This window comes from Sinohyriopsis cumingii, chromosome 18 (genome assembly GCF_028554795.1).
Source record: "Sinohyriopsis cumingii isolate HCF-2022 chromosome 18, ASM2855479v2, whole genome shotgun sequence".
NCBI classification, from domain to species: Eukaryota; Metazoa; Mollusca; class Bivalvia; order Unionida; family Unionidae; genus Sinohyriopsis; species Sinohyriopsis cumingii.
Window position 1 is genome coordinate 19,460,290 of NC_142978.1, and position 24,225 is coordinate 19,484,514.

General features: G+C 34.5%; 1 protein-coding gene across 1 annotated transcript; it reads left to right on the top strand.

The window, feature by feature from the left end:
• On the top strand, positions 1-24,225 carry LOC149776176 (uncharacterized). The gene is made up of 13 exons (XM_089942485.1): positions 1-133; positions 3,842-3,943; positions 5,935-6,072; positions 6,699-6,794; positions 8,079-8,225; positions 8,505-8,600; positions 10,482-10,630; positions 12,431-12,529; positions 13,962-14,095; positions 15,402-15,535; positions 16,216-16,263; positions 17,164-17,357; positions 21,324-24,225. The coding sequence occupies exons 1-13, from the start codon at positions 53-55 to the stop codon at positions 21,922-21,924; spliced, it is 2,019 nt and encodes a 672-aa protein (XP_089798611.1). The 5' UTR covers positions 1-52; the 3' UTR covers positions 21,925-24,225.

Sequence of the window (24,225 nt, forward strand, 5' to 3'; positions counted from 1 at the left end):
TGCAGCATGTATATTAACTCACCTCCGTTGTTACATTATACTCAGTCAAACCATGGAGAAGGGAGACACATCTATGTGTCCAGAAAATTGTACCCAAAGGGGCACTTGTGACGACGGGATTTGTATTTGTCTGGTATGTTTATTTTCCCTCCCATATTTCCTTCTGCCCATGCCGCTTCCTCTGAATACGTTTGCTATATTCTGGTGTGCTGGTAGAGTCCTCAGTCGTCGTTTCTCTATACTTTTAGACAGTGACAGAGAAACGAGGACGTTGTATAGAAATTAAAAAAGGCATTGTGTGCTATTGAACACTTGCTAATATATCTCAGCAGGTCTGCGTTCGTTATAGAGAGAAAAGATTTTATTATTCGAGTCTCTTTTATCATCTTAATGAAACTAAACACTGCCTCATTGCTACAAAAATGACGACGACGCTTAAGTTTAAAAGTGGAAATTCTCATCAATTCAAATCTACACGGTTGAAGTGGCTTTCACTTCGAAATCTTCATGATATACTTAAAAGCACTGATCCCATGAGGTGTTAGGCGAAAACAACTCAATGTCATGAATGATATTTCGTCAGTAAAATAAAACCTGGTCAGAATGCTCCGTTTTTGTTAATATCAAGCAGGGGCAACATTATAACTTCCTTTGTAATCGTCAGTATTGAAATTTCATACTAATGTTATAATGTCAAGTTAGAGCTATTTCACAAATGACATTCTGTAATATTATTGTAGTACGTATATACCATGAAAAGAAGTTTCATACATGTGGCATTCGGGCATTAGCAGAAAAGTAAAAATAGAAAAGTGAAATGAGGAGAAAGAACACACTGAAAGTAGATATTCAGCAAGGACTATGTGCTTCTTTCTTTCGTTTTATTTCGTTTAATAATATGCAGGACCAATAAAATAGCTATTCTGTTTCAGTACCATAAACCTTAGCTCTAGTATAGACAGACATAATCAGTGGTATTGTAAACTCTGCAAAACAAATTTGTGCTGAAGACGCAGCTCAAAAAAAAAAAAAAAATTGTTTTTTGGATAGATGTACTTGACTAAAAATCCGGAATCCTGTATTCACTATTGACATAATTTGTGAAAACAGTTACCCAAGATGGATTAAAAAAATTTCAAGCCACCGGACATGATTTAAATAGCAAATTAAAAATGTCGATATTGAGCCGTAACAAAGTGTGAAAACAAAGTTACGATTACTCGATAGATGACTGTTATTTGTATAATAATAATGTTTTAAAGTCATTGGATCTTGGTTATAGAAATGTATGGAATCTCTACGTCATAGCAAACTCGATCTTTCCGCCGATTTGGAATTCAACAGGTATGGAGTTTTATGGATTTAGATTCTAAGCATTGATTTATAAATAGGAGAATCGAACTAATGTAACATTGCATGAAGACCTCACACGTTCAGCTCTGCAATTCTGAGACATCTTCAGGGAGAAGACTACGGCTTTTACTCGATACAATGTTAAAATCACACGCACAAAAATTATCAAATTTTGATTGAGTACTTTATAATTGGAATAGAAAAATAGAAATACAAGTTTCATAAAGTATTATCAGTAGCCTTTGATGTATTCAGTCCCAAAACTTTTGAGTCAATCTCTATGTATTTTATGGGACTGTTTTGTGAATTCAAAGCCAGGACTTGTATTATTGAAATATATTGAGCAACAGACTCGGACTAAATCCACTTAAGACTGACATTCAGACGACCAAATTAGATTCATATAACGTTCAAACTAGGCATGACACTAGTGCTTCTACCAGTAGGACCTATGCAGAATTGAATGGATTATGGGGTTTATACCAGCACGTAGAATCAGACTGATTGTGCGCTTTCTACCAGCACGCGAAATCAGAGTGATTGTTAGGTTTCAAATTAGAGCCTGCATTTTTGTATTTAACAATCTCGAGCTGTAGCCTGAGTTTCCCATTTAACTGTTTCTTGAACACGTGGTATGATGAAATTAACTTGAGGCTGAATAATGTCCCCAGGTCCATATAAATCTTTACAGTATGCTCTGGTCAATATATACATTTCCGATACGGATGTTCATTATCTGAATGAGATGGCAACTATACTACTGACAAAAATAAGGCTTGTACATTTTGCGCTATGCGGACCCAGGAAGTAAAAGAGTCTTAACAATTAAGACTCGCACAAAAGTTGTAAAGTTAACACTTAATACCAGATCATTTCAAAATATTCGAATATTTTCAGTGTTATGATTTTCTGCAGATGAAAAGTATGTGATATGCCTAACATAATGATTCCCCTCCGCCCAGCTCAGTGCTAGGATTAAGCTGGAAATGCAAGATGATAAACTCAGGTAAATGGAACGTTTCTAAATCATACGTCGGGCGAGATACATGACAAACTTTAAAGATCCAGCATCCTGGAACTCAACTACTGTTTCTAGTTATTGACTTTAAAGAGGCATTAATTACATTACTGTTAAATATTTCTTTTAATTTTACGCAAGTGATGCTCAGCAATAATTTTTTGTATTCTTCTACCTTTTCGGCCATATACAATGCTAAATATATCAGAAATTCCAATCAGGGGAAAATTAGCAAGAAGGCAACTTCCTGTCTGTTTTGATAGTATGAATTTGCATTCAACGGTAATCATATGCAAGCTAAAACAATAAATGCGACGGCACATTGCATATTTAAATACACGAATACAACTGAAGGGTATTATTTTTCCTGTGAAAAGCATTTTTATAACTTTATTGTCAAACACTATATATACCAAAAAAATAATATTTTACCCTCAAATGCAAGGCAGTTTTCTTCTTGAGGCACGGATCTTTCCGAAGTATATAACAAAACCTGACAGCATGGATAACACTTTAAAAAGAAAAACAAATGTGTGGCGAGGAATCTGATCACTCGTCCCTCGGTTTTGCGTGCATACTTGACATAGAATGTGACATGATTGCTGGTGTTATATAGGCGGCTAAACACATCTACGTGACCTTTAAGTTGTAAACTCTTGCTCAGAATAGAAAATATTGTACAACAGGATTTAGAGTCGGGTTGGAAACAAACATTAAAACAAACAAACATTATTCACGTGATTGTTATAACGCCGCTTGACCAATAAAGCGCAAAGAGCAGCAATGTCTCGTTACTGAAGCTGGTCTATCTAAGCTAGCCCGATGGCGAACAATGATCATTGCTCCGCTTCTCTCTGACCTATTGATCAGCAAAAAAACTTACAAGACTATGATTTCATTTTTCTTCCAATGATTAGAACCCTCACGTAATTTTGTATGATATTCGCTCGAAAAGTTGAACACGGCGCAGCACAACATGCAAGTATGCCTCCGAAAAGTTGTACTCGACTTAGCTCTATAAGCATTTAGGTCTTCGGAAAGCTGTAACCAACGAAACCCGATATACATTTAGGTCTTCGAAAAGTTGTACCCGACGGAGAACTCTATGCATTCAGGTCTTTTCGCTGCTACTTAATGACCCGATTTACTTTTTCGTTTTGTTTGTTAATTGTTTGTGCCGAAATTTGGAGCGAAAACATTTTGATTTTCAAAATCATCTGAATTATCCAATTGATTCGTGCATTGACATAGAAACATAATGATGCCAAAGCTTTGTTTGCATTGTCTTTCGAATTAAATTTCGGACCATGGCCTACATGAACATTAATAATTCTAATTCTCTTTTTAGAAAGTTTGGCAGACAGTCAGGAAAAGTTCTTGGCTTGCATCTAACTGTGGTCAATGAACATATTGATTCATTCTGACTTCGTTGTCGAAATCATCACGAAATTAAACTTGTTCTATTTGCAGATCCAGTTCTGTGGTAATTCGTGCAACGATGTAAACGATAGATACTTCATAACATTTGGGGCTGTATTTGTGTGCCTTGGCGCCGTTGCCTTTGTACAACTGGTAAGTTGAGATAATTACCACAAATTTTATTTCTGGAGGGTTGTTTTACCTCTTGATTTTAAATATTGAGGTTCAATCATATTGAAATGTCCATTACATTCACAATTCATTTGCATTAGATTTGTAAACAGATGCATGCATTGTCTCGTGCAAAATTAGCTTTCATTTCGTAATTTTATTAAGCATTGTTTATTATAATTATAGTAGCAGATTTTTTAAAAATCTTGTTGACAATTTAGAACTTTCTAGAAATGAACGTTTGAAACTCATCCTGGTTCTTCTTTTGTGACTTAGTTTCTTATATAACCTTGTTTACTTGAAAAATTACCCATTCTCGCATTTAACATCCGAGGCAGTATCAGTCTTATTGTTGAGTTCAGTATTTCGTTTGGTTGGAATTATTTATTTGTATTATTATTCACTGGAAATACAAAGCGCTCATCTATAATATTGTTGGACTTGAACGATTTTGCATTACATTATTGTGATGTATCAAATTATTGTTGTCACGTCATCACACTTCAGGCCATCGGCACATTACCACGTTTGAGAGTACAGGTACACACACACACACACACACAAATATTCAATATTGGAACTTATTTGAGCAGTACTGTAATTAAGTAGGAACTTTATTCGATTAGACTTATGATTATTATTTTAGGACGATTTGGGAATTATTTAATTACTGTAAGTTCTTTTTAAAATTTTCCCTTTGTTTTCTAGGAAAATAAATTATTTGTTGAATTTTACGAAACTTGCTGATTTTCGCTCTTTTCTGTTACTTAGTCTAAGACCATAGAGTCGTAAGAAATCTTTGCAAGTGTATTTTGTCCTATTTATCGAAAATACGGATAAAATAATTTCCTTGTGTGGATTTCACTTAGTGTTTGTGACCTTTATGTTACGTGTTTAGGCTCGAATAAACAGTAACACAAGAAATAGTGAAAACAACAAGCTTTAAAAATATAATAATTTATTTCCCTGGAAAAATTCTGTAAAAATGAAAAATATGAATTTACGGTTTTAAGAATCAAATCCAAAAATAATCCAAGAATAATTCATGAATAAACTTTTGAAGTCCTAATAACAAAATGTTGTACTGATTTCAAGTTCGAGTCCCGACGAAGAATCCATGATGGAAGATGATGACGTATGCTGTAATATGTAGTGTTGATGTCTACAGTTCCTTGTAGAAAAAATAAATATCACTCCGGTTTTGGAAATCTGAATAATTTTTTTTATAAAGCTGTCCTTGTTCAACAATTTCCTATGAGCACACCTATTTTCCAGGAAATAAAAAGAATTAATACTTTTGAATCCATGTAATTTGAAATAACTCGAAATAGCACAACATACACATTCCAGTGTACAGAAAAAGCCCAACTAATGAGAATGTCTCTCCAATACAAAGGTTAAGGTTATATCGTATTCTAAAACGCAAAAGGGGGTCACGTGATCATGTTCCAGAACCTCATCGAAATTATTTACTTGTTAAACATCACGTATATCCAGTGTGGCCCTGACGACACCTAATCACTTTACTCTAAGAAATAAAATAAAATTGTTTACATCTTAAATCAGTAGTCCCATCATGACCTCGAAAACAATCAATCATTTTAAAATAAAATTAGAACTTATTTACGTGGTTGCTACTAATTTTGAATCAAGGTCAGGATCTAAGATGACACCTGGTGTTTACTAAAACAAACAGTCAAGGTCAAACTATTTTCTGGAAAAAGTATCATCTCATGTGAATAAATTTACATTGCAATAACATGCAATGAAAAATATTTAAAAAAATAAAACTGACAAACAAACAATTAAATTGAAATAAATATATATTAGATAAGATGTAATTAAATCAAATGTACATAAAAGTGTCGCATGATATCTTTTGCAAAACTAAAATAAAATGATACCTATGTAAGTCAGTGCTAGTTTTTTTATATAACCATACCAATTAATGTATTCTCTCTTCACTTTTTCAGTGTCTTTGTATTTGGGGAGAACACTCGAGAGGAAAATGTAGCTCCCTGACGAATACCTGCAAATTTACAATTCAAAAAATTCTGTACTTTCTCACAATTTGTGCTACAGTAGTTCGTGGGACATACTATTTGACAAAGGTTGGTTTCAAGAGATTTTTACAAAAACGGAAGCAAAATACACTTAAACTCTTTCTTTTAGATCAAATCAATTTTACTGTTTTAAAGTATGGGATCAAACTTTCTACGTCCAGGAAATCTTCTTAGACATGGTTAAATTATTCACGTTTAATATGTATATATTTAATGAGAGTTTCAATGAAAATTAATATAAGATGCAATGCTAAATTAGACGATACCATAAGATACTTCTGTAAAAATATAAGGAACGTCTGTATCAGTGAAAATGGCAAAATTATATATGCCCAGCGTGTCACTATGAAAGAATTATTAACATTATGTACACGAATGTCCATAGTAAATTGACGATGATATCAGGTGTGATAGGTATGTGTCTTTTCTCACAATTGACAAAGAGGGAATGTACACACTAAAACCCTCGGCTAATTTCGGTTTGATACTTGATCCAGTATTGCAAGGGTATGTGCTCGTACAGCCGAGATAGCCCTAACTTCTTAGGTTTCCTTCTTTTCCAGAAACAAACCCGACGCTTACGCCTGGATGGTCAAGAGAATGTATTTAGTTTCTTGTAACCTTTCGCTGATTTCCTAAGTATAGTAACGTTGAAACACTTTTCTTTATTCCAGTGGCGTGCGTCCGATGGTGCGACTTCAGAACTTTGGCTCGTTTATTACCCTCTTTTGCTGACTGGCTTTTCTCTCATCGTCGGTCTCTGGGCAGAGGCATGTATGAGAGAGAATAGAGAGAATTTTATAGAAAGATGGACTAACGACTAGAGAAACCAACAGATAGACGTATACATACATACATACATACATACATACATACATACATACATACTATTACGACTCTATGGTCACAGAGTAAGTAACAGATAAAACCAAAACCGATAAGTTTTGTAAAACGTAACAAAGAATTTAATTATCAAAGTCATAAATGAAAATGTGAGAAGAACTAACATTATTTTTAAAGTTAATTCAAAACTAATCCTTATAAAGGTCTATGAAATGATTTAAAAGTTCTTTATAAATGTCAAAACCGGAAATACACTGGTTCTCCATGAACCGAGAACGTTGTTAAGATGGCGATGTCCTGAAATCCTTCAAATAATTTATAACAGTTTCAGAATAATAATATAGTCCAAATAATGAGCACGTTCTATTCCACTGAACAGCCTAAACAAATGTTTTTCCTCTCGAATAATATCTAATTACAACATAAAACACGTCTGTAGACTTACAACAGGAACACAAAAAATGTGAATAACTCCAAATTCGTAATGAATCTGATTGTTCAGTTCTCTCTTTATATCAACTATCTCCTGCGACTATAGTTCGCAATAGACCCCAAGTGACGGATCACATTACCCATTTTACGTCAAACTTGTCAATTCATGAGACCGAACTCAACCAACAGAAAGTTAATGAATTCTTCTAGAAACGTCGAAATTCCATCAGTTGAAAGAAATTAAGCCATTGTCGCATTAGGTCTCATTATTAAGATTTTTATTAATATAATACGTACGCATCTGTTATAGATACTATGCAATATTATGCTTCTAAGAGATTCGTGTCACTTAGGCAAAAGTAACTAATGAAAGATAGCTGGTACAATTTACAGCCATTAATGAAAAACATAAAAATTAGATAAGATCATGTACAAGGAATTGCAAACAATATAGATATGCATACCAATGCATGCATACCGCATCTTTGGAAAAATTCTAAATAAACGATACAGCATATATTATCATAGTGTGACCACAATAACTGTATTTCGAAAGTACGGAATGAAGCAGCTTTTGAAACTTTCTTCATTAAAACATAATACTATATGACTGAAATAAAATTACTCAAACGGTCGTTTGGAAATAAAACAAACAGGCCATGTACTTCTAGTAAAATATAAAATGTGTGGGCGTATACCATCTGTTCCATGAAACTTATTAATCACATATGGAGCTTTCATCATATCCTGTTTCATGGAAACCTTATCTCCCTTTACAGGAGTTCCATGGAAACAACGCTCCTCGCGATAGACAGAATGTCGTCAGAAAGTCCAGAGTTGGCCTTACCATTTTCAACTTCTACATCTACTGCATGCTTCTGATGCGCATCCTTATTAGTAATTTCGTAAAGGACAGTAGCATTGTGGTAATCCCCTCTCTCTCTCTCTCTCTCTCTCTCTCTCATATATATCAGTACGTCTTTCACTGTACCATTAAAATTCCGGTTGATAAATATACGTGCTCTGATTCACGGTCAATAATTTTTTTAAATAGGGAAATCTATTTCAGTAAATTTTAATTTTCTACAGTCCAGTCTGTCAAAACATAAAACATATCGTGCACATAGCAAATACACCTTGTAAAAACGATGTGGAACTCTTGGTTCCAATGTTCCAATAAAATAATCATATCGTTTTCATTGTAGGACTTAGTAAGCAGATTGTACAACGGAATGTTTGCCCTCATAATTTTGACGACTGTCGTTTTCTTCCTGATCTATGGAGTGGAGGTGTACTTCAAGGTAAGTAATAAAATTCATCCGAATGTCTCGTTTGTCGGCAGATGGCGCCAGCATACTACTGGCTGTTTAAGTTGAACTAGGCTAGGAAGATTTTCAACGTACCACTCAAACTGTTCTCAGCCTTTTCCGTCTCATGCCAATAAAATATATCAAAGCTGAACTGCCCTCAAACCCATTGCTGATATAATGGCATAACTATAAAAACAACTTAATGGACATCACATCAAAAACATGCATGAATAACATAGAAATTTCAGCGTGAAACGTAGGGGAATCTTATTTTGAATACTTCTCATTTCATAAGGATACTTTATTCGCTCTACCAGCCGGATTTTCGTCCGCTAAGAGCTTGGAGAATTTGGAAATATCGGTACGATTAACTCCAAATCTCCTTAAAAATTTGAAGTTATTGGAGAGAGGTAAGGATGCTTCTATTGCTTCCTGTACCAGACAAAATTGGAAGTATTTTAATGCCACTGAGATGTATATTTCTAATGTTTCTATTATGATCATGCTTTTGTTTTCCAGTGTAAAACACTGATGGAGAAAATCGCTTTCTAACATTCCTACGAATTGCACGATCATATGTTCCGGTGTATATTAGCGATGGGAAAAATCTCTGAAATGAGCATGACATTTTCTAATTATATACCGGTGCACATGAATTTTTCATCACTTTTCTTGTATTATCTAACTCTTATGTTTGGATGTCTTCAAAACCGATCACATTCATTCAGGAGATATGGGGTAGCAGACACTGTACAAAATTTACTTATAAAAAACAACTGAAAAGCTTGGCAACATTCAAACATTACGCACATCCGAAACTCAAGAACTGATAACGGACGAGGACCAGTCAGCATAAGCTATTGTGCTTTGTGGCTAAGAAGGCGGGAAAAATAGTCCTTCTGTAGGTGAATCACTCAAATCCATCAAACTTATGGGTATTCCAAGAACTATTTCAGAAGCACTTTTCCGAGGAAATGTTCCGATTCATCCGGATTGTTTCTTTGTTTCAGAAAACTTTGATCATGACCGAAACAGTTCAAACAGGGAACCCCACTTTTGAAACAGCTAACTCCAAAGATGCATGAAATATGTTTCGGAGCTGAGTCTCCGGACAAATCCTATCTTGTCAAAATCAATACATAAACGAACCTTTCCCTCCGCATGGATTGCTTAGGACTATTATTACTTTATATTTTGCAATATTGAAGGATCGTATGCAAAATGGTAATAATAACGGAAACAAAAAATATATGTCGGCTTGTCTGTCCATGGGTCGGCGTCTCTGTTTCATGTGTCTGCTTATCTGTCAGTTCCTGTGACGGCTTTTCTGTCCATGTGTCGACTTGTCTGTGCATGTTTCGGCTTGTCTGTCCACGCATCGACATGTCTATCCATGCGTCGGCCTGTCTGTTCGTGTATTGGTTTGTCTGTTCCTGAGAAGGCTTGTCTGCACAAGTGTCAACTTGCCTGTCCATGCATTGGCTTGTCTGTCCATGTATGGCCCAAATCGGTCCAATCGGCCCAAGGCCGTCCAGGCAAAGAGCCGATTAAAGGTTGAAAAAAATGTAATGATTTAAAACGTGCTTGAAAACTCTTTATGAAGAAAAAGCCTATCCAGATAAATGTAAATACATAGTCCTACAAGAGTAAATGTGAAAAGTGCGTATGTTTTAAAATGTTAGTTTCGGTCTTCTTTCTCTTCTTCTTTCTTCTTCTTCTTCTTCTTCTTCTTCTTCTAATAATAATAATAATAATAATAATAATAATAATAATAATAATAATAATAATAAAAGATAATAATAATAATAATAATAATAATAATAATATAGTATTCTTTTTCCTGGTGACGATTATTATTATTATTATTATTAGTTTCACGGAGCTGAGAGTGTTCTATACAACGGGCTGGATACTGTACAAGTACATATGTCCCGAACTGGCTTGATAGCTCAGGCGTGTTTACAGCTGTTCGTTGTCCTCTTCTTAATCCTAGATGGCTTAAAACAATTATGGATCAATAAGTAAGAGTCTTAGTATAATTTTAAATACCCAATTTACATTCTGCTGCTAACACTTTGGCCTGAACTACAAAATTATGCATGTCTATTGTAGTCTCACTATTCTCACAAACAATATTACACTTTTCTAAAAGAAAATGATCTCTCTTCTAACTATTGTTATTGTTATTATTATTAGTATTAGTATTAGTATTAACTGTTATTTTTAAACGCCCTCTTTATCCTCGAATTTCCTTGTGAAAATCGACTTTAGGGTTCATTATATAATATATTTACATATTTCTGTTCAGTTTCACATACAATATTGTACCAGGGATGTAATTTATATAATATATTTACATATTTCTGTTCAGTTTCACATACAATATTGTACCAGGGATGTAATTTATATAATATATTTACATATTTCTGTTCAGTTTCACATACAATATTGTACCAGGGATGCAATTTATATAATATATTTACATATTTCTGTTCAGTTTCACATACAATATTGTACCAGGGATGCAATTTATATAATATATTTACATATTTCTGTTCAGTTTCACATATAATATTGTACCAGGGTACATACAATATTGTACCAGGGTACATACAATATTGTACCAGGGTACATACAATATTGTACCAGGGATGCAATTTCCGGAGGTCGGTGTGGGTCAATATGGGCCCCTGCCTTTTCTCCACTGCAACAGTTGCTTGTTCACTAGAGGGAGACCGAGTCGAATCTCTTCCTTTTATTTCTTTCTTTCTTTCTTTTTTTTTTTTTTGCACAGCACATTCTTCGAGTTATGTTAGCTTTAGATCTTTTAATATTATGCAAAAAGCTATTGTTATTTCTTAACGTTTTTTGTAATGTATGTATTTTGCTTTTCCCTGAATTTTGCTTTTATGTTTAATTTCACCCATTTCAAAGGTTTTATTTATCTGTACCAGAGTGTAAATATATTTTCTGTGTCAAAACTTTTTGTTTGTAAGCGACCATTCTCCTAAAGAAGACGAACTTGTCTAGCTTGAAAGAGGCTAATGTACCCACGTAACTGTTAGGTTTTATCATGCATGCATACACACACACACACACACACACACACACACACACGAACACACACACACACACGAACACACACACACACACACACATACATACATACATACATACATACATACATACATACATACATACATACATACATACATACAATATCTAGTTTGTACGATTTCTATCAGAATATTCTGGATAGAAAATCTTCTCTTTTCTTACGGTAGATATACGTTGTCAAACAAATAGATGAATGCATTCTATCTTGGGAATAATTATTTGACAGCTGTTACTTATAGTTCAGAAAAACATATCACCGAAAGTAAAACTTAAAATATAAATGAAGATATATTAGACCCGATTTTAAGATAATGACAAAATGAAGTTTGACTAATAAAACTAATTTCTTACGCCTTTCTCCCTTACTTTCCATTTCTAAAAAAAAAATATTTTTCTGCATTACTACTAATCATAAACGAAACACACCAGTGAAAAGAATCATCAAGTATTTTGAATAAAAGTCCTTCATATATGTATATATATATATATATATATATATATATATATATATATATATATATATATATATATATATATATATATATATATATAATTGTCCCTTTTCCCTTTGCAGAGCTAGTACGCATTCCTACCGCTGCCATTTATTGCCGTAATTATAATTAAAAATACAATATTTGTAAAGGAAATCTTTTATTTATAATTATTACGGATTTTTTTAAATATCAATTTTCTGATAAATACAGGGTGAGCGTTCCTGGATTGAACATGTACGACATTGGATTCCGTCTGGTTGAGTTTGGTGTTGCTCTCTGGTTTCCTTGTGTATTATGGAATTGTTTTAGGTACGATAAATTACTTATTTGGGCACAAGAAAATTCTGAGGAAAGCGCACACACGCACACACACACGCACGCGCACACACACATGCACACATGCACAATTACAGTTTTAAACGTCGTTTCAGGCTAAGATAATATCTTTATTACTAAATTAAACGTAGCGCAAAGTCGTTACTAATATCGCATGAGATCCGGCATTATCTTAAATTTACGAGAAAGACCATGTGGCAACTTTCATACTTAAATGGACTTTTATAATTGACTGATTGCCAACTACGCCCACTGTCAGTAACACGTAAACATGTTGCAACTCACAATGGCCAACCAACTACTGCAATAACTGAGTGGACGTGAGCGTTAATAATAATAATAATAATAATAATAATAATGCTTTATTTATAGAGGGTGACTCATTAGTCAAGGACTATTCTCCCTTGAGGCCCTCTTAAGAAGCGTATAGCAATGCACATTATATGAAGATAGCATGATCACATTACGGTTGAAAAAGTATTGCTTGGCTAATCAGACTGACAGTCAGCCACTGTATAAATGAAAATTGTCGCAACTTGCAATTTTCTCATCGAACTTTCCTGCACTGTGCAGTACACAATGAACATGTTTTATTTTGACTTAAAAATGCATTTTTACCATGATAAAGACCTTGATATTACTGTGCCAGGAAGTAGGTGTAGCCATCTCTGCTTCAGCGATGCATCAATTGTTCAGTTTGATAATTACTGAAAGCCATGTATTTTATTTTCACCATTGCAAATATTCACGAAATCAGGTAAACAATACAACATAATGCCGACAAAATATTGTTACAAAGTGAACATTAAAAGTTGAAATGATACGGTTGTGTTTGCCATTAATGTGAACTACATTTAACAGTAGGATGTTCTATACTTGTTTTAACGGTATTCAATTAGACATGTTAGATCATCCTAATGTATCCGTCATTCGGATCTACGCTAGTAAAGTGAACACTTATGCTGGCAAAGATCAACATCCTGTTTGCAATTAATACTATGTCAATATGAGTGGTAATAAAAGATACTGCTACAATGTTGGTAAGTTCATATTTCCGTTAGGTTTTTCCGACAATTTCATGAACTATATCTGACAATACCATAGCATTACATTAGTGGAAAACCATGTGGCTTTCACATTTATAATCGAAACAGATTTTCCGAATAAGGTAGTAATTATCCAGAGAAATAAATTTTTGAAAACTATACAAATGTAAGAGTTAACATTATTGTGCTCGGTAAGAAAGATATGAGAGTGAATTTCGGTTATTTTCATCCTCATCATTATCATTTACTTATTATTATTATTGATATTATTATTATTATTATTATTATTATTATTATTATTAACAAAAAAGACAGCATTGATATACATCAGTTGAATGTATTCTTTTATATAATAACAGGCCGGAAGAGTTGTGGGTTCTTAATCCAAGAAAGATCTTTAAACAACTTAGTATGGACTGTAGCGAGACTGAATCCGATCGCCTGATTACGGAAAAGCAAACTTCGTGTCGGTACGGCGCAACTGATGATCACGGTAAGCGATTGTTTCTAAATGCGAAAGTTAGAAGTTTGAGCTATTAGCACTTCATGTTGTGGTAAATCCCGACGCTTTTTAGTATATATTATACAGAAGACCCACCCCTAATAATCACTGCAGCTAACATGTCCGACCCGCCCTCGGGACAGCAGACATGTGGTCAGAACTAAAATCCCCTGCAGTTCATATATGCATTGATACTACTATTTCATGCACAAACTTTAAAGCAAAAAATTAAAAAAATAATATGATCGACATTGTTTAAATAATCTTTTATATCCATCTCAGACTTCACGACTTTAAGCCAGAAACATCTCAAGGTTACGATAAAGACAGGATTTAGCCTTGGAAGTAATGTGGTGACGGACAGACGGACGTACGGTTGTTGTGTATTACATTATCTACAATCCTAAAGCTTGGAGATAACGATATTTTAGAGAAACATTATGAACCATGAAACAAAGATTGAGATGCAATGCATATTTAAATTTTCGAGAAAAACGTAAGTTAACCTTACATTTAAAACAATGACAATATATTTCATAATGTTATCACTTCATTCTCAGGTCTTTCTTTTCAACCTGTAGAATTTTGTCGTTTTTGAATAAGTATAGCACTATCAAATACAGCTCAACTACCTGCATCGGCATAGACTTTCTTTATAGAGGCATTTATCATATTGAAAAACCTTTTTATCCTTGCCTCATGGCTATCGATGAACTATCGCCTAAGATAAATTATGATGGTCCGATGATCAGTCTTATAGTCAAGCTAGGCTTGAATATGAACCTTAGCACATTTTGTATTTCTCGACTGTGGATCGGTCTAGTGGTCAACAAGCATAACAGATGGTCCACATTCTGGAATGGTCAAGCGGTCGATAAGGAGCCCAAACGGTAGCCTTAGCAGCATTACGATCTAACATATACAATTGAAAAGCTTTTAAACTTAGGATCACGCGCCTAATTTTGTATGATATTTTCACTGCATACTAAACATTCGAATTTATTCCATTGGTAAAACGTAGATTGTAAAGAAATCGATATGCTGATTAGAGGGTATAACATTTTTTGCCTTGCCAAGCATTGTATTTAATGGTAGCTATTTCCTAAATTGTCCATAGCACTGTAATAAAAGAACAAGTTTTGTTCATGTTATTATTTCTATGATAAAACGTGTATCATAGAAAATAAATTAAAGTAGCACTAATAATGTAGGGGGCGTGCATCATATAAAACCAATTAGGGTAGCATTAATAACGTAGGAGATGTTCATATGTAATGTTGTTTGTTTACTGTTCCAGAAACAGATGTAGGTGATTGCTGGATATGTTATGACAGCGACAGGCAGGACGCTGGTGCACTTATCAAGCCGTGCAATTGTCGAGGAGATGTCTCAACTGTTCATCACGGATGTCTCAAAAAGTGGTTGGCAGAGGTATGTCATACAAATATATCTATTACATAGGTATGTCAGATAATGTCCAAGATGCATCCAACGTAGGCTTGGGTAGCATCGGAGTACTATGTTCTAACAGCTTCAGTCCTGGGTACCATTCTGGAGACGATATGTGTCTGCGTTTACAAGCACCTTTTAAAGATCGATAGTTGTTTCAGCGCTCTTCTGATTCCGACATCTTTGGAATGGTCTGGAGATCGTGCAGTTCTGTGCTTGAATTTGACATTCATCGCAAATCAGAAGAAGAAAATAGCTTGTTTGTTATTGATTGGCACAGACTTTAAGTCCCAAGTTAAACTTTAAGTCTTCCACTGAAACTCAAGGTAGTAGACCAGTCTCCCAGGGAAGGAAATGACCGTGCCGGATGGGCAGTCAAAAATACTTCATGTAGGTTGTTACCTCATAGTTTTCTTCAATGAACATTAGACAAATCTAGCTAATTGAAAATTTAGTCTTGTGTGAAGAGTATACGTCTGTGTAAAGAATATCCCGACAAGATGAAAATGTATGAAGGGTACACTTTTATTACACCTCTATAAAAATATATTAGAAAGACATTTCTAGGTACAGCCATGAGCCTAATATGCACCAATGCCGAGAGTTTCTTTACATCGAAATCGTACATTATGGCAAGATTTTATTTCTTTTTTTATTTCCAGTGTGTTGAAGCCGGACATGATTTTAAGTGCAAAATTTGTGGCAAACACGTAAGTGTCATTTAATGCACGCAGACAATTGTTAGAGTTCAATCGCATATGCATCTGACCGTACTTTCATTTATCGTATCTTAGAGAATGCAAGTAGACGGGAAGGTACAAGTAGTAAATAGAATAAATTAAAAATGGAAAATGATCTGAAACCCACTTACATACACATATGCACTTATCAGTTTACCTACCTACCTATCTACCTACCTACTTTCCTACGTATACTCCTAACTACTTACCTAACTACCCAAATACATGCATACGTGACCACATATAAAACATAAATGCATCCGTAAATGCATCCATTTACCCATCTATGTGTAAGAATAAACATATCCATTCAACCTGAATATGTCAATGCAGGCATTCATCTCATCTCATCACATTCATACATACATACATACATACATACATACATACATACATACATACATACATACACACACACACACACATACATACATACGTACGTACGTACGTACGTACATGCATACATACATACGCACCGACGCACGCACGCACGCACGCATGTATGCACACACACACACATATATAATACATACATACATACATGCATGTTTACATACATACATAGAGACATCCATGCATGCATACATACATACATATATACATAGATACATACATACATACACACACATGCATACATACATACATACATACATGCATACATGCATACAAACATAGATACATACATACATACATATATGCATGCATACTAGGTAGCTAGCGTACTGTTGAACATTTGAATGAGCAGTCCATTGTGTTTTAAACACCTATTTTGAAAATTGCTTTTTAATGTACACACTACTAATCGAAACAAACAGATTTATTGTATGCCAATAACTGTCACATGGCAATCACAATGACTTTGTTTTCCAGTACAAGCTAGAGAGTGGGTGGGTGTGGCTACCAAATGGAGTATGTTCAACTGAATGTCTTAAGACACTAGCGTGCTTATCTGTGATACTGGGCTGTCCAGCTGCTGCGATTCTCATTACTAATCATTTAGACGAAGACAACCGTAAGCTTCTGGTAATCGGTGTAACCATCAGCATTGAAGTACTTGCCATTAGGTAGGTTTAAAACATGTTTAGATATCACGCCACTAAATATATCAATTAGAGGATATTATTATTCCAATTAAATTCTTTTCTTTTTATGTTATGTATATTTAATTTAAAGTGTGTGTCTCACTTTTGTCAGTGATTGAGGGTAGAGTTTTGGACTACCGGACTCTTATCATGACTAAGGGTTGTGTCTACCTGACTTTTGTCATTTTTATACCTGTTTGAATGAAGTTAAGTTCTAGACTTAACCTAGTTTAGGAATTAGTTAAATGTTTCCCTTTAAAAATCATTAATTTTCTAGAACATTCTTTTGCGTCATATGTCAGGTGTCATTTTGAATACAAGGATATTTTAGTAAACAACTATTCATTCCTGTATTGTTTAGTGCTCACCAAAAAAGAGTATCCTAGACAGCCAAAATTAAGTTCCTATGTTTTCATTTTTTATTAGGATGATAAACGGACATTCGGTTGGTTCTTGAAAAATCACTCGAAATTGCACTAGTAATTTGTCATTTCATTTGAAGTTGACGATTTTCAGAATTAGGTCAACAGTGTTGACCGTTTGAATTTTGAGTGTCCCATAAATATTGTTTTCGCAAGACATGGGTTTGTTGCACTGACTAAATCTCACGGAAACGAACAGAAATGCGGACTAAACAAGGTACTTGACACTTGCATATCAGTTCCTTGTTAATTATAGAATACAAAGGATCGGGTCAGTTTGCATCTGTTTGCATTACTCCAGGGTGTATATCATGAAATGTAACAAATGCTTTCATTGTTGTCAATAGAAATCGTTCGTTTCTTCGATAAGTGTATTTTGCGTGCAAAAATGTCAGCCATTTTCCATGTTTGATTTGAAAGTCAAACGAGACCATCTTAAGAAAAAACGTGTAGTGGAAAACAAGGGTGGCCGGAAAAAATGGTAGCGGACAAAATGGTACGGACAAAATGTTGAGTGGACATAATGGTATTGGACACATTGGTACGGATAAAATGGTGCTGACAAAATGGCACGGACAAAATGGTATGGGACAATGATTAAATGGTATAAACAAAATGGTATGGATAAAATGTTGCAGACAAAATGGTATGGGACAAAACGGGATATAATGGTACATATATTAGAATTTCGGTTGCTAATGAAAATAATATTTACCTAAAATCATAATAAAATTTAATTTGTATACACATTAAAATATTCACTCATCCATAAACTAACTGAAAAAAGATACCAAAACAAATGATTTTTATTAAATTTGTGTAACTTCGAAAATGTTAATTGTAATTTATATATATATATATATATATATATATATATATATATATATATATATATATATATATATATATATATATATATATATATATACTTATGCCGAATCTACAAAATGCAACGATACCAAATAGTAATTCAATGCAATTTCAATGACTGAAAAAAATTCGCAACAATTTTGAATCAACAAAATCAGTCTTCCATGACCTAAAAGCAATTTATGTCAATATACCTGTGCATTCAAACCAGACATAAATTAATGGACAATTGTTATTCATATCATCTGAGACAGAGTTTATGTTCGTATCATTTTCAAATCAGACAACAAAAATCATTTTCTGAACTGCGCGAGTTAAACCTAAAATATAGCCAGTCTGGCGTCGGACAAAGCTGACAGTTTAGAGTAGAATAAACTAAATTGCGGCCTAAGTTATAACAGTATTGTACGGCACATAGAGTTTATCGATCAAAGTATCAAAGTGAACAGCGCGCTGAAGATTGGGTTGCCTTAATTTTTGTAGTTTGAATCTAAAACTGAAAACAGTTGCATATCATTTTAAGAGGACTTTATTGTCTTGATTATTTAATTATTAAACTTGTTAATTGTTATTCATCATGTTAGAATATGTTACTTCTCAAAAAGGGACTCGCAAGCTTGTATTTAAAGGTTATTTGCCAAGAACACAGATGGCAGTGATGGCAAGGAGCTCTGGCGTTGTGAAAGAAGAACATGCAAGGCATGAATTCATACACAAGCGAATGTAATCGTTCTTGAAGTTGAAGTTCATAATCAAACGGTAACGCATGGACAAGTCGAGGTTGAAACAGCCCGTGCCAACATGAAAAGGAAAGCCGAAACAACCAAAGAAGCAACACGATTGATTGTAAAAATGAATTGCTGAGTGTTGCAGTTGCAACCGCTCATCTACTTCCAAAACGAGCAATCTTATCACGAGATGTACGAAGGCACCGTCAAATAGCTGGACCGAAAGATCAACAAGACATTATGGTTTATTCTCAGACACAGAGCAACCGCCCATTCTTCCATGTCAACCGAGATAACATGATCATTTTTGCAGCATACGATGATCTGGATTTCCTTTCGAGATGCCAAAATTGGTTTGCCAATGGCACATATCGAGTCAGCCCGAGTGGATACGATCAACACGATACATGGCATTTTTAATAGCGAAGTTTTTCCTGCAGTGTATGCATTACTATCAGAAAATAACGAACAAGCATATCAACAACTACTTCAAGAAATTCTCACCTTGCATGCAGGTTTAAATCCAGTTACTGTTGTATTTGATTTTGAATTGGCAGCAATTCGAGCTTTTCAGAATATATTTCCGACGGCAACAGTTTAAAAAAATTGTTTGTATAGGTAATTATTACAAATCATCTATGGTCAGTTCGCAATAGCAGCCTATTAATGTTATTTAGTAAAAACTTATCTGTTGTTTTTACATTTCGTAATAATAAAATTGTAGTCGTACCATTTTGTCTGTACCATTTAATCCTAGTACCATTTTGTCCCATACCATTTTGTCCGTACCATTTTGTCCGCACCATTTTATCCATACCAATTTGTCCAATACCATTATGTCCACTTAAAATTTTGTCCATACCATTTTGTCCGTACCATTTTGTCCGCTACCATTTTGTCCTAGTACCGAACACAAGGTTAGAATAAGGCTCGTGTTGTTTCTTCGGTATGTACGATATGTTCGTGCATGACTCGTTGTACAGAACACTGCGTTGTAAACTGATATTTCTATTTGTTTAATATGATCAAAGCAAGTGCAGTACAGTAAGCCAAGTAAACGTATTTGATAAAAGTACAGTACAGCAAATCAAAGAAACATGTATAGCTAAGTTCAGTACAGCAAGTCAACAAAAAAATAACTTGTATGGCAAAGTACATCACAGCAAGTCAAAGTAACTGTTATAGCACATCACATTACAACAAGTCAAAGAAACTTGTATGGCAAAGCACAGTACAAGTAATTCAAAGAAACTTGTATGGCTAAGCATATCACAGCAAGACAAAGAAACTTGTATGGCAAATCACATTACAGCAAGCCAAAGAAACTTGTATGGAAAAGCACAGTAAAGTAAGGAAAAGAGACACGTACGGCAAAACTCAGTACAGCAGATCAAAAAGGCTGTATGGCAAAGATCAGTAAAGTATATCAAAACAATTTCTGTGACAAAGCGCAGTACAGAAAGTCGGTAAAACGTACATGACAAAGATCAGTACAGCAAGTCAGAGAAACGTGTATGGCAAAGCAAAGTGCATGAAGTCAGAAAAACTTGAAGAAACTTGGGCAGGGGGGACGGGGTTTACCACCTTTACCATGTTTGGTCATGTTTAATTTGTGCATTGTGTTTCATTTTCAAATTCAACGATGTAAAAAATTTCTCTCTCTCTCTCTCTCTCTCTCTCTCTTGGAATGTGTGTGTGTATATATATATATGTGTGTATTTAGGGATAAATTTCTTTTTAAAACCGGCAAAAAATATATATATATATATATATATATATATATATATATATATATATATATATATATATATATATATATATGATTGCTAATTGTAGTCTGATTGATAACTTACAAACTTGAAAAATGAAAGACATTTTTGTTGTAGTATCTTTTATACACATGTAATTGCAAATCTCCCTATTTTCAGAATTTTTGCCTCAAGCATACTCGTGGTTTATAAGAAGATGAGGCTGGCCGGCACAAAAATATTAGGAACAGTCATATATCCTCGTGAACCACGTGATAGTCCGATGAATGTTGATGTAACGGCGTCTCAACGAAGTACTATGCCACAATCTGCGCCTGAAACAGAACGAGACGCAATTTTGGAAGTATACAAGTCGAACATCTCTTCAGTCTGCCCATCTTCAGACATTTCAAACGACGATGCTTGTACGGAAATCACCGTGCAACAGCGGTTAGAAAATTTGTCACATAATTTTAATGCCAGATCTTTAGCACAAGGAGATAGCAACAGTAGAGCGTACTGTAATGATCAAACTCCTTCTGGAAAGGAATCTCTTCAAAATTCCGACTCAAGTATCCACGGTCGGTCATTCAACGTGGACATTGAATATCAAAACAGCTTTGCAAATCAATCATTCGTTTTGGGGGAAAGTCTAGACAATGTGTTGCAAGATACGGTTACATGCTATGAGCGCCATGATTGTGCATGTGATAACCCGTGGAAAGCAAGTAAACGTGATTCACTTTCTCAAGCACATGGGCATGATAATACAAAATTATAATACCATACGTCTTAACAGAAAGCAAAGACTATGTACGGATCCTAACTGCATTAAAATGCTTTATATACTAAACATAGTTTTTCAATCCTGCCCTTGTCTTCAAAATTAATTTGCACTTGCATATATTAAATATAACTTAAATGTTTATGGTCATAGTTTTAGTACATGAACCTGTTTTTTAAGTAAACAAGCAATTTATCCAAATGATACAGATGTGTCCGAACATGTTTATATATATATACTGCTCCGGTGGCCTAGTGCTTAGAGCGTCCGCCTCGGATGCGGTAGGCCGTGGGTTCGATCCCCGTCCTAGTCATACCAAAGACATACAAAAATGTTACTCACAGCTGCCTCGCTTGGCTCCCAGCATTAAGAGGTTAGTGTTAGGACTGGTCGGCCTGGTGTCAGGATAATGTGACTGGGTGGTACATCATGCTATATGTTTGCGGCATGATACCCCAGTGCTAGACATCACTATAAACTGCCACATTGCAGACATCGTAGCGATATGACTGAAAAATTGTTAAAGCTACGTAAAAGTCCAAACTTACACACACATCATATATATCTTGTGTAACCTTTGGCACATGACTGTATCTAGATTGTGATTTTTGTTCCTGACTCTGGACTGTAGTATAACTAGATTTTGCCCGTGGGTGTCGATTCCATTTTAAAGATATTGAGCTCTAGCTATGTGTATACAAGTATATAACCTATATATTGAACCTTCTTAAACGTTTGGAGTAATTTCTAATTGGATTGTGAGGTAATGTTGGTTCTTAGAAGAATTAAGTTATTTCCCATCGGATGGTTCGGCCAGGTGGGTTCTTTTACGACATGGAGTATTGTGACATGGCACGTAGTGAGTAGGAAAAAATGCGTTTTAGGGCTATATGGGTATATATAAGTGGGGAGATCTGGACAATTATTTTATTCTTATTTCCAATGTTCTTGTTTTAGCATCAGTCGACAGATGTTTAATGTTGTGTTTAGATAAAATTTGTGAGGAAACATTTGTGGGTTTTTTTGTTCATTGGGTTACAAAGTGCGCATTTTACTAAAATATCATCTTGGGACTATTGTGAATTTGTTGGAAGGAGTTTTGGACAAAATGCCATTGCGTTACATGAAGACTGTTGGCACGTCAGTACATTCGATGACCTCGAATTCATTCGGAACACTCAATTCTCTTGGACTTGTGTAGAACTTTTAGGATTATATTGGATTTAATTCATAGTACTGTAAGTTCATCTTAAATGTTCATTTTTAAACTTCAGAAATTAAATTATTTGTTAAGATTTACAAAACTTGCTGGATTTGCTTATTTCTGCTAGCTTATGACCAAAGAGTAGAAATGTATTGTATACATGCAGCTGAAGAAAATGGCCTCAGGATACAGAGTCAAAAATTATCTACATCGGACAGCGTCACATAAGTCACTAAATGATTTTACTGGCAAATGTTCATCCTCGACATTCCTTTTCGTGATGTTTAGACCTACACTATATTTGATTGGTATCCAAGAAGTTTTTAGAAAGTTATTTCGCAAAAACATAATTAGTGACGGACGGGAAGGGAAGTCGAATTGACATGCAGAACTACACCCCTCCACCGGATATTATAGTGGACAGTACAAATACTATAAATATCCTACACTTTTCGCCCCAATCATTTTATTTGTCAATTAATGCACCTAACAAAATGAACACACACATACACACATACGCACGCGCAGACACAACTGATGGTACGGAAATCTGATGAAGAGAAACCATGCAGATGTGCGATTGATAGAAAATTGGAAAGTTGTGATATCTTTGGTCTTGTATTGATTAGAGTAAAATAATTTATAGAATGGACACGTTGGGCTTTCTAATTTACAACAGAAGCTGTATGGAATTCTTTGAAAATTTACGGGAATCTTATGACTTCTAGCGGAATCGCGCCAGTGTTTGACACCTTTTGGTCAAGCAAATACCCCTGGTTTGTAACAATAAATTTAAAAAAAAAGAAAATGTATAGAAAATGTGTAAGAAAGCCAGCGTTCCAATCCTGGAAAGTTTGGAATTTCTTTATCAAGCACAAATATGACTTTTGCTGATTTTTTCCCGAATATTTCAAGATTTTGCATAAGAAAAAGGTATGTATATATGTATATATAATATATCATCCGAATCAAAAGTGGGTCTCTTTCTTAGTACAGATAATTGGTTGTAGTACTATTTAGAAAGTACCAAAATTGCAGAAGGATTTATCTTCTGTTTTCTTTTAATGTTGACGTCGTACATTTAACGCACTTGT